The sequence below is a fragment of the Periophthalmus magnuspinnatus genome, chromosome 21 (assembly GCF_009829125.3).
Source record: "Periophthalmus magnuspinnatus isolate fPerMag1 chromosome 21, fPerMag1.2.pri, whole genome shotgun sequence".
Taxonomy (NCBI): domain Eukaryota; kingdom Metazoa; phylum Chordata; class Actinopteri; order Gobiiformes; family Gobiidae; genus Periophthalmus; species Periophthalmus magnuspinnatus.
Window position 1 is genome coordinate 32,465,069 of NC_047146.1, and position 11,045 is coordinate 32,476,113.

General features: G+C 46.0%; 2 protein-coding genes across 2 annotated transcripts; both read right to left on the minus strand.

Annotated features, from left to right (window-relative positions):
• LOC117388984 (olfactory receptor 11A1-like) lies at nucleotides 1-933 on the minus strand. The gene has a single exon (XM_033986533.1). The coding sequence runs from the start codon at nucleotides 931-933 to the stop codon at nucleotides 1-3; it is 933 nt and encodes a 310-aa protein (XP_033842424.1).
• Nucleotides 934-7,203: 6,270 nt separating this feature from the next.
• LOC117388985 (olfactory receptor 6N2-like) lies at nucleotides 7,204-8,136 on the minus strand. The gene has a single exon (XM_033986534.1). The coding sequence runs from the start codon at nucleotides 8,134-8,136 to the stop codon at nucleotides 7,204-7,206; it is 933 nt and encodes a 310-aa protein (XP_033842425.1).
• Nucleotides 8,137-11,045: the final 2,909 nt, after the last annotated feature.

Consider the following 11,045-nt stretch of genomic DNA (forward strand, 5'->3'; position numbering starts at 1 on the left):
TTACGTGAGGACCTTATTTGGTTTGCCACCACAGAACAGTCTCTTCAAATGAGTTGATATTTTCTTCATTTTTAGTCCATAGATGATGGGATTAAAGAGAGGGTGATATAAAATGAGCTGAAAACTCATGATAACACGCATCATTTTGGGTAATTCTGTGTCTAATCGAGCCAATAGCACATCAAAAGTCCCCAACCAACAAAAGTTAAACAAAACCACCAAGTGAGGCAAGCACGTCTGCAGAGCTTTCCTTCTCACCGCAGGGCCTCTTTTGGTGATAATTATAAATATCCTTGTGTAAGTAAAACAGTTAAAGATTAATGGGACAAAAGTGATATTTAGTAAAACAAATACGCCCCATACATGTAATGCAGCTGATTGTACACAGTGAAGTTTGTAAACTGTGCTATTACAAAGGATCCCCCGGAAAATGAAAGTGCAGAGTTTTCTGTGACTTGCTGCTGTGATTGTTATTGCAACTTGACAAGCCGGTACAATCCAAGCTACTGCTAACAGCACATTTACCTTGGATTTATTCATTACAGTTGGATATTGCAAAGGTTTACAAATAGCCATATACCTATCATAGGCCATCATCATCAACAACCAAAATTCTGCACCTGCAATGGCATAAAATATGTACCACTGGAAAAGACACGTGGAATAAGAGACAACCTGCTTCTCAGACAAAATATCTGTCAGTATTTTAGGGTAAAGAGCCGTGGTGAAAAGAACAGAGTTAAGTAACAAAGCAGCAATGAACAAGTACATTGGTTCGTGCAGGTCTTTGTGGATCCAAATGAGACAGACGATAGTGCAGTTACTGCAGAGGATGAAGACATAAGCTGTAAACATGATGATAAAATACAGCGCTCTGTATCGCTCTATGTCCATAAAACCATCCAGAATAATGTAGGTCTCATTCAGCTCCATTAAAACAGAGATACATAGGACTCATTCACAGAGATGGGGATGAGGCTGCACCGTGCAGGACTTTTATACAGGACGAGCTCAATGGGAATTGTTCAGATGGGTATTGATTCAGGGATTTCAATCCCAATATCGATACCAAAACTGGTTTGAGTATTGAGGCCAAGAATACTCGCCCTGAGAGTTTAGGAATCAGATTCTTCTTAGAAATAATCTATTAAACATGTATATCATAATTTTATATCATGTTCATTCTTCTTCCACTTATCCAGGGCTGGGTCATGGGGGCAGCAGTTTAAGCAGGGACTTCCAGACTTCCCGCACCCCAGACACTTCCTCCAGCTCATTTACAGGGTGATTCCAAAGTGTTTCCTGCCGAACAACATCCAGCTTGTCCTAAGTCTTTCCTGGGGCCTCCTCATGCCCGGATGTGGAGTGATACAGAGCACAGTATTTTATCATCATGTTTACAGTTTATGTCCTCATCCTGTGCAGTAACTGCACTCCGCTCCACTCCGACCTCCTGTTATGTGACTGACCTCCTCACCTTATCTCTAATGTTGCGTTTGCATTGAATGCCAATTGCATGTCAAAGGCGAGTTATTTACGTGTTAAATGTATGTAAAGCAGTGTTGACGCACAAGTAAACGTTCTGCAGCGTGAATGAAGCCAATTGGGTGATGCTCCACTGACCCAGATGAAACAAAAAAGCATGTCCTCATGCTCTACAGTAACTGCACTCGGCTCTACTCCGACCTCCTATTATGTGACTGAGCTCCTCTATCTCTAATTTTGTGTTTATATTGAATGTAAAGTGTGCCTCAAAGGTGAGTGATTTACATGTTAACACCATGTAAAGGCACGTTGACATACGAGTAAAAGTTTTGCAACAGGAATGAAGCCAATTAGGTGACCCACTGAGAATTCATCCATCCATTCGTCCATGTTCTTCCTCTTATCCGGGGCCGGGTCACGGGGGCAGCAGTCTAAGCAGGGACTGCCAGACTTCCCTCACCCCAGACACGTCCTCCAGCTCCTCTGGTGGGACCCCAAGGCGTTCCCAGCCCAGAGACATAGTCCCTCCAACGTGTCCTGATTCTTTCCCAGGGCCTCCTCCCGGTAGGACATGCCCAGAACACCTCCCTAGGGAGGCGTCCAGGAGGCATCCTGAGCAGATGCCTGAGCCGCCTCAGCTGCTCCTCTCAACGTGTAGGAGCAGCGGCTCTACTCCGAGCTCCTCCCGCGGAGGAAACCCATTTCGGCCGCACTGAGATTTCACCAGAGTTGAAAATTTTGAACTTTTCGCGTCAACCATTCAGGGATCGTGTTTTGATAGTGACATAAACTCTATATTACGAGAGGCATGTATTTATGTCTGTCATTGCTGTTGGTATTGTCGTCTGAATAGTATCATTTTGAAGGTGTGCAATAAATCAGATCTCATATCATTTATGTAAATATGTGCCCTTTGGGTCTGATTTATTTTGATATTGTACCCTATTTTCTGGACTATAACTTGCACTTTTTTCATAGTTTGTCCAGGGGTGTGACTATACTCAGATGTGATTTATATGTGACATTATTCAAGTACAGAATTTCACATTTTCATTCTTGTCACAATGACTGTGCAAGGGAACTCTAGGCTTGTACCAGTATGACAGCCATGAAGAAGAGGAAGCGGCGCTTCATCTACGTGTTAAGTAACGCCTGATTATACATGTCATAGATCAACAGCTGTTCAACAGCTGTTGTGTTTGTAATACCTGTAAGAAAATTGACTTGATTTTATTTAGTTTCCCTTCATTTGTAAGACCATAAAGGTGATTATTTTTCATTTGGAACAATATTGTAATGTTTAGTTTATCATGAGTCTAGTTTAAGGTCATGAAAACTGTTGTCTTCCAGTTCAGCCTTTTACACTAATGTGAAGTCTGGCCTGACGGGAGCACTATTTAAGAAACAACTGAAAAGTAAAATATAAAGTTTTAGGTTCACTGGTTTGTTTACTCACAGGCCATCGTGATGTGTATCGTGGTGTGTATATTTTCCATGCATCATGTGCAGTTTTGTGTGTATATGTGATATGAGCCAGAGCTTATGATGTGATTTGATGTGTTTGCTAGTTCTATGGTGTGAACTGTGATGAAGACGTAAGACCACAGTAAACATCAATGTATCTGATTAACTGTTAATTATCTTACATAAACATGCCAGACACAAACTCGGTTCATTGCCTGTGTGTTACATTAGCGTTTCAGCATGTTGTTCTCTATTTTATTGTTATTATTATAACTTGTCTTTAAAGATAAAATGTCCTACCCACTAGATAACACCATATGACTCCTGTAGTCATTGATTCTAGTGATACCACCCTGTATTACTGATACTTTTCTGAACATTCAAGTACCCTTGGTGGAGATGATGGAACTCTCCAAACTCAGAGCACCACTGGAGAACTGGATGAGCCAAAAAACTGTGTGGAGCACACCTTGGTTCATGTTTCCTCATCCTTAAATAAAGGACAGTAATTTGCTGGATACAGTGAAAACAACAGACGCAGAGGGCATTGCACAGTTGGAGTTGATCTTTCTCAGGCATACAGGGCGAATTTACTTGTGCAATCAAATTCCCAAACTTGAGCGTCCTTGATGTGCGAATGAAGTGTGTCACTCAAAATAACCTCAGCATTCAACTAAAGGCGTTTCACACAATTTTTTCACTTAATTTGCATTTAATTGGAACTGAGGTTAAGGGAGCACCCAGCCACCCTGCAGAGAAAACTCATTTCAACCACTTGTCTCTTCTTGTCCTTTCAGTCGTTACTCAAAGCTCATGACCTTTGTAGTAGTAGTAGGTGTCAATGTAGATTGACCAGTAAATTAAAAGCTTTACCTTCTTCACCACAACAGTCAGATACAGCAACAACCTCACTGCAGATGTGGACTGATCCAAGCTCACGGTCCATCCTACCCTTCATCCTCCTACCTTTAACCCGCAACACATGCAGTACCTGCAACGAAGGATGGAGTGTGATGATACGCTATCAGTCTGTCTCAAGTCATCTCAACGCAGTAGGCTCCTTTTCAGGGCCCTTGTGTGTATGTTTTGAATAACCAAATCTCAGAGTCAGTCTCATGAGCAACTCAATGACTCTGTGGTGCCAGTGGGAATGTCCAGCTCCATCATCATGATGAATGAACTGGATACAACCGTAGCTGTTCCCAGTGTAAACTCCGCTCCTACTGGTGCGGGATGCAGTCAGCCAACCTCTGCACATGTTCAGCCTGACTTCTTCTACTCCCTCACACGACTGGTCCCTTGTTACAAATAGTAAAGAAAAAAGAAAAGGCTAACATCATTATGCAAGTCCAAATCAGAAGCAGCCATTGGAGCCATCAAAATGGATTTGATCAAGTCAAAGGGAGCTGTCAGCTACTCTTAGATCCGCAGCCCGTGCAGTCACAGAGGCAAAAATTTGGATCTGGGAGGAGTTCGGGGAGGCCACGGAGGAGGACTATCTGTCGGCCTCAAAGAAATTCTGGCAAACTGTCCGACGCCTCAGGAGGGGGAAGCAGTGCTTCACCAACACTGTTTACAGTGCGGGTGGAGAGCTGCTGACCTCGACTGGGGATGTTGTCGGGTGGTGGAAGGAATACTTTGAGGATCTCCTCAATCCCACTGTCACATCTTCCGAGGAAGAAGCAGAGTTTGAGGACTCAAGGGTGGACTCGTCCATCACCCTAGCTGAAGTCATTGAGGTGGTTGGCAAGCTCCTCGGTGGCAAGGCTCCTGGAGTGGATGAGATCAGTCCTGAGTATCTTAAGTCTCTGGATGTTGTGGGACTGTCTTGGCTGACACGTCTTTGCAACATTGGGTGGCGGTCAGGGACAGTACCTTTGGACTGGCAGACCGGGGTGGTGGTCCCTCTGTATAATAAGGGAGACCGGAGGGTGTGTTCCAATTACAGAGGTATCACACTCCTCAGCCTTCCCGGTAAGGTCTATTCCAGGGTACTGGAGAGGAGAATGCGACCCATAGTCGAGCCTCGCATTCAGGAGGGGCAGTGTGGTTTTCGTCCCGGTCGAGGAACACTGGACCAGCTTTATACTCTCCATCGGGTCCTTGAGGCTCATGGGAGTTTGCCCAACCAGTCCACATGTGTTTTGTGGATCTGGAGAAGGCATTCGACCGTGTCCCTCGTGGTGTCCTTTGGAGTGTGCTCCGGGAGTATGGGGTCCAGGGCTCTTTGCTAAGGGCTGTCCGGTCCCTGTATGACCGGAGCAGGAGCTGTGTTCATTGTCGTCTGTAAGTCAGACCTGTTCCCGGTGCATGTTGGACTCAGGGCTGCCCTTTGTCACCGGTTCTGTTCATTATATTTATGGACAGGATTTTTAGACACAGCCAGGGGCTGGAGGGGGTCTGGTTCAGGAACCACAGGATCTCATCTCTGCTGTATGCAGATGATGTTGTCCTGATGCTTCTTCGAGCCAGGACCTGCAGCACTGGGGCGGTTTGCAGCCGAGTGTGAAGTGGCTGGGATGAGAATCAGCTCCTCCAAATCCGAGGTCATGGTTCTCAACCGGAAAAAGGTGGTTTACCCTCTCTGGGTGGGTGGTGAGTCTCTGCCCCAAGTGGAGGAGTTCAAGTATCTCCGGGTCTTGTTCACGAGTGAGGGAAGGATGGAGCGTGAGATTGACAAGCGGATCGGTGCAGCGTCTGCAGTGATGCGGTCGCTGTATCAGTCTGTTGTGGTGAAGAAGGAACTGCAAAAGTCAAAGCTCTTGATCTACTGGTCAATCTAAGTTCCCTCCCACACCTACGGTCATGAGCTCTGGGTAATGACCAAAAAGACAAGATGAGAAATGAGCCGAAATGAGTTTCCTGCACAGAGGGGCCAGGCGCTCCCTTAGAGGGAGGAGCTCAGAGTGGAGTCACTGCTCCTCCACGTTGAGAGGAGTAGCTGAGATGGCTCGGGCATCTGCTCAGAATGCCTCCTGGACACCTCCTTAGGGAGGGGAGGTGTTCATGTCCCACAGAGAGGAGGCCTCGGGGAAGACCCAGGACACACTGAAGGGACTGTCTCTTGGCTGGCCAGAGAACACCTTGGGGTCCCATCAGAGGGGCTGGAGGACATGTCTGGGGTGAGGAACGTCTGGGAGTCCCTGTTTAGACTGCTGCCCAAGATAAGTGGCCCAAGATAAGTGGAAAATGGATGGATGGACTTTAAATTACTTTGTGTATAAATTGTGCTATACAAATAAACTCACATTGCCTTCACATATTGTCTGTGATCCATCCTTAACTTGGTCCCTGTTGCCTGATATTTAATCACTGATTTATTTATTATTTAAGATATGCAGTTTTGAGACATCTGGAACTAGCCAGGCAGCTGTGTGAATAGAGTCTATTGAGATAAGTCTGAACAACATCAAAGATCACTCTAGAACAGCCAAGGTTCTCTGAGCATGTCGGCTAAGGTACTGTTAAGCATCTGCCTCTCATAAAGAGGTGAGAACAGCATTTTTCTCATTTTGAGGAATAATTGCACTCTACTGTGTAGCAATGCGACGTGATTCTCCCTACATGCTCCTATTGCAGATGATGTTTTCCTTCCCATTCACTTTATATATAATATACAGTTGTCTACTTGTGGAATGGGTGAAATACACTTGTGGTTTGTAACTGGCCTCAGATTCAACAGTAAAGTGATGTGGTCGCTGCACTGGACTGTCTCATGCTCCATCGTTCCCTGAGATACTTCAACTCACTTGGACGAATGAAATCCAGATACACAGATGGACAGGTGTAAGTCACAGTTTTGAGTGAAGTGTCTATATAAACAACTTGGAAACTGATTATATTTCTGTATTGTCATTCAAAATGTTTTATTATATTGATATGCACAATATGGTAATCACCAGAGATGTACTAAAACCCACATGCAAATGATGTGATTGTTGTACAAATATCACACAAAACCTGAATTGACGGTAAAATAAAAATATATATATTATACACTTCAAAGAATTTACACATTTAAAAGAATAAACAGTAAGTTATTTTTGTCTTAGACTACAATACACAATATCCCACATTTGCATACCTCCAAACCACTGTGTATATTTTCTCTCATGTGACCACAAAAAGTAATGTGCAACCACAAACTCTTTGACAAATCATTTGTGTAATCATAGCTTTGGTGATCCTGAAAGAATTCTTCTCAAGCGTGTCCACAGTTCACCAAAATGTTTAGAAAAGTTTATATCTATTCTTTTACGTGAGGACCTTATTTGGTTTGCCACCACAGAACAGTCTCTTCAAATGAGTTGATATTTTCTTCATTTTTAGTCCATAGATGATGGGATTAAAGAGAGGGTGATATAAAATGAGCTGAAAACTCATGATAACACGCATCATTTTGGGTAATTCTGTGTCTAATCGAGCCAATAGCACATCAAAAGTCCCCAACCAACAAAAGTTAAACAAAACCACCAAGTGAGGCAAACACGTCTGCAGAGCTTTCCTTCTCACCGCAGGGCCTCTTTTGGTGATAATTATAAATATCCTTGTGTAAGTAAAACAGTTAAAGATTAATGGGACAAAAGTGAAATTTAGCAAGACAAATACGCCCCATACATGTAATGCAGCTGATTGTACACAGTGAAGTTTGTAAACTGTGCTATTACAAAGGATCCCCCGGAAAATGAAAGTGCAGAGTTTTCTGTGACTTGCTGCTGTGATTGTTATTGCAACTTGACAAGCCGGTACAATCCAAGCTACTGCTAACAGCACATTTACCTTGGATTTATTCATTACAGTTGGATATTGCAAAGGTTTACAAATAGCCATATACCTATCATAGGCCATCATCATCAACAACCAAAATTCTGCACCTCCAATTGAATAAAATATGTACCACTGGAAAAGACACGTGGAATAAGAGACAACCTGCTTCTCAGACAAAATATCTGTCAGTATTTTAGGGTAAAAAGCCGTGGTGAAAAGAACAGAGTTAAGTAACAAAGCAGCAATGAACAAGTACATTGGTTCGTGCAGGTCTTTGTGGATCCAAATGAGACAGACGATAGTGCAGTTACTGCAGAGGATGAAGACATAAGCTGTAAACATGATGATAAAATACAGCGCTCTGTATCGCTCTATGTCCATAAAACCATCCAGAATAATGTAGGTCTCATTCAGCTCCATTAAAACAGAGATACATAGGACTCATTCACAGAGACGGGGATGAGGCTGCACCGTGCAGGACTTTTATACAGGACGAGCTCAATGGGACTTGTTCAGATGGGTATTGATTCAGGGATTTCAATCCCAATATCGATACCAAAACTGGTTTGAGTATTGAGGCCAAGAATACTCGCCCTGAGAGTTTAGGAATCAGATTCTTCTTAGAAATAATCTATTAAACATGTATATTATGATTTTATATCATGTTCATTCTTCTTCCACTTATCCAGGGCTGGGTCATGGGGGCAGCAGTTTAAGCAGGGACTTCCAGACTTCCCGCACCCCAGACACTTCCTCCAGCTCATTTACAGGGTGATTCCAAAGTGTTTCCTGCCGAACAACATCCAGCTTGTCCTAAGTCTTTCCTGGGGCCTCCTCATGCCCGGATGTGGAGTGATACAGAGCACAGTATTTTATCATCATGTTTACAGTTTATGTCCTCATCCTGTGCAGTAACTGCACTCCGCTCCACTCCGACCTCCTGTTATGTGACTGACCTCCTCACCTTATCTCTAATGTTGCGTTTGCATTGAATGCCAATTGCATGTCAAAGGCGAGTTATTTACGTGTTAAATGTATGTAAAGCAGTGTTGACGCACAAGTAAACGTTCTGCAGCGTGAATGAAGCCAATTGGGTGATGCTCCACTGACCCAGATGAAACAAAAAAGCATGTCCTCATGCTCTACAGTAACTGCACTCGGCTCTACTCCGACCTCCTATTATGTGATTGAGCTCCTCTATCTCTAATTTTGTGTTTATATTGAATGTGAAGTGTGCCTCAAAGGTGAGTGATTTACATGTTAACACCATGTAAAGGCACGTTGACATACGAGTAAAAGTTTTGCAACAGGAATGAAGCCAATTAGGTGACCCACTGAGATTTCATCCATCCATTCGTCCATGTTCTTCCTCTTATCCAGGGCCGGGTCGCGGGGGCAGCAGTCTAAGCAGGGACTGCCAGACTTCCCTCACCCCAGACACGTCCTCCCAAGGCGTTCCCAGCCCAGAGACATAGTCCCTCCAACGTGTCCTGATTCTTTCCCAGGGCCTCCTCCCGGTAGGACATGCCCAGAACACCTCCCTAGGGAGGTGTCCAGGAGTCATCCTGAGCAGATGCCTGAGCCGCCTCAGCTGCTCCTCTCAACGTGTAGGAGCAGCGGCTCTACTCCGAGCTCCTCCCGCGGAGGAAACCCATTTCGGCCGCACTGAGATTTCACCAGAGTTGAAAATTTTGAACTTTTCGCGTCAACCATTCAGGGATCGTGTTTTGATACTGACATAAACTCTATATTACGAGAGGCATGTATTTATGTCTGTCATTGCTGTTGGTATTGTCGTCTGAATAGTATCATTTTGAAGGTGTGCAATAAATCAGATCTCATATCATTTAGGTAAATATGTGTCCTTTGGGTCTGATTTATTTTGATATTGTACCCTATTTTCTGGACCATAACTCGCACTTTTTTCATAGTTTGTCCAGGGGTGTGACTATACTCAGATGTGATTTATATGTGACATTATTCAAGTACAGAATTTCACATCTTCATTCTTGTCACGTGGGGCCGTCCTCCCGTGGACCCACCACCTGCGGGAGGAGCCATGCGGGGCGGGTGCAGAGAGATCCGGGCGGCAGTCGAAGGCGGGGACCTCGACGACCGGATCTCCGGACATGGAGACTGGCTCTGGGGACGTGGAATGTCACCTCGCTGGGGGGGAAGGAGCCTGAGCTTGTGCGGGAGGTTGAGTGTTACCGGCTAGATATAGTCGGCCTCACCTCCACGCACAGCTTGGGCTCTGGAACCCAACTTCTTGAGAGGGGTTGGACTCTCCATTTCTCTGGCGTTGCCCGCGGGGAGCGGCGGCGAGCTGGTGTGGGCTTGCTCATTGCCCCACAGCTCAGCCGCTGCGTGTTGGGGTTCACTCCGGTGAACGAGAGGGTCGCGTCCCTGCGCCTTCGGGTCAGGGACAGGTCTCTCACTGTTGTGTCGGCCTACGGGCCAAACAGCAGTGCAGAGTACCCGGCCTTCTTGGAGTCCCTGGGAGGGGTACTAGACAGTGCACCAACCGGGGACTCCGTTGTTCTCCTGGGGGACTTCAACGCCCATGTGGGTAACGACAGTGACACTTGGAGGGGCGTGATTGGGAGGAACGGCCTCCCCGATCTGAACCCGAGCGGTGTTTTGTTATTAAACGTCTGTGCTAGTCACAGCTTGTCCATAACAAACAACATGTTCGAGCACAAGGGTGTCCATCGGTGCACGTGGCACCAGGACACTCTAGGTCGGAGGTCGATGATCGACTTTGTTGTCGTGTCATCTGACCTCCGACCGCGTGTCTTGGACACTCGGGTGAAGAGAGGGGCTGAGCTGTCAACTGATCACCACCTGGTGGTGAGTTGGATCCGCTGGCAGAGGAGGAAGCCGGACAGACCTGGCAGGCCCAAGCGCATTGTGAGGGTCTGCTGGGAACGTCTGGCGGAGCCCTCTGTCAGGGGGGTCTTCAACTCCCACCTCCGGGAGAGCTTCTCCCTGATCCCGGGGGAGGTTGGAGACATGGACTCTGAGTGGGCCATGTTCTCCACCTCTATTGTCGATGCGGCCGCTCGTAGCTGTGGTCGTAAGGTCTGTGGTGCTTGTCGCGGCGGCAATCCCCGAACCCGGTGGTGGACACCGGAAGTAAGGGATGCCGTCAAGCTGAAGAAGTAGTCCTATCGAGCCTTGTTGGCTCGTGGGACTCCTGAGGCAGCTGATGAGTACCGGCGGGCCAAGCGTGCCGCGGCTCGGGCAGTCACAGAGGCAAAAACTCGGGGTTGGGAGGAGTTCGGGGAGGCCATGGAGAAGGACTATCGGACGGCCTCAAAGAGATTCTG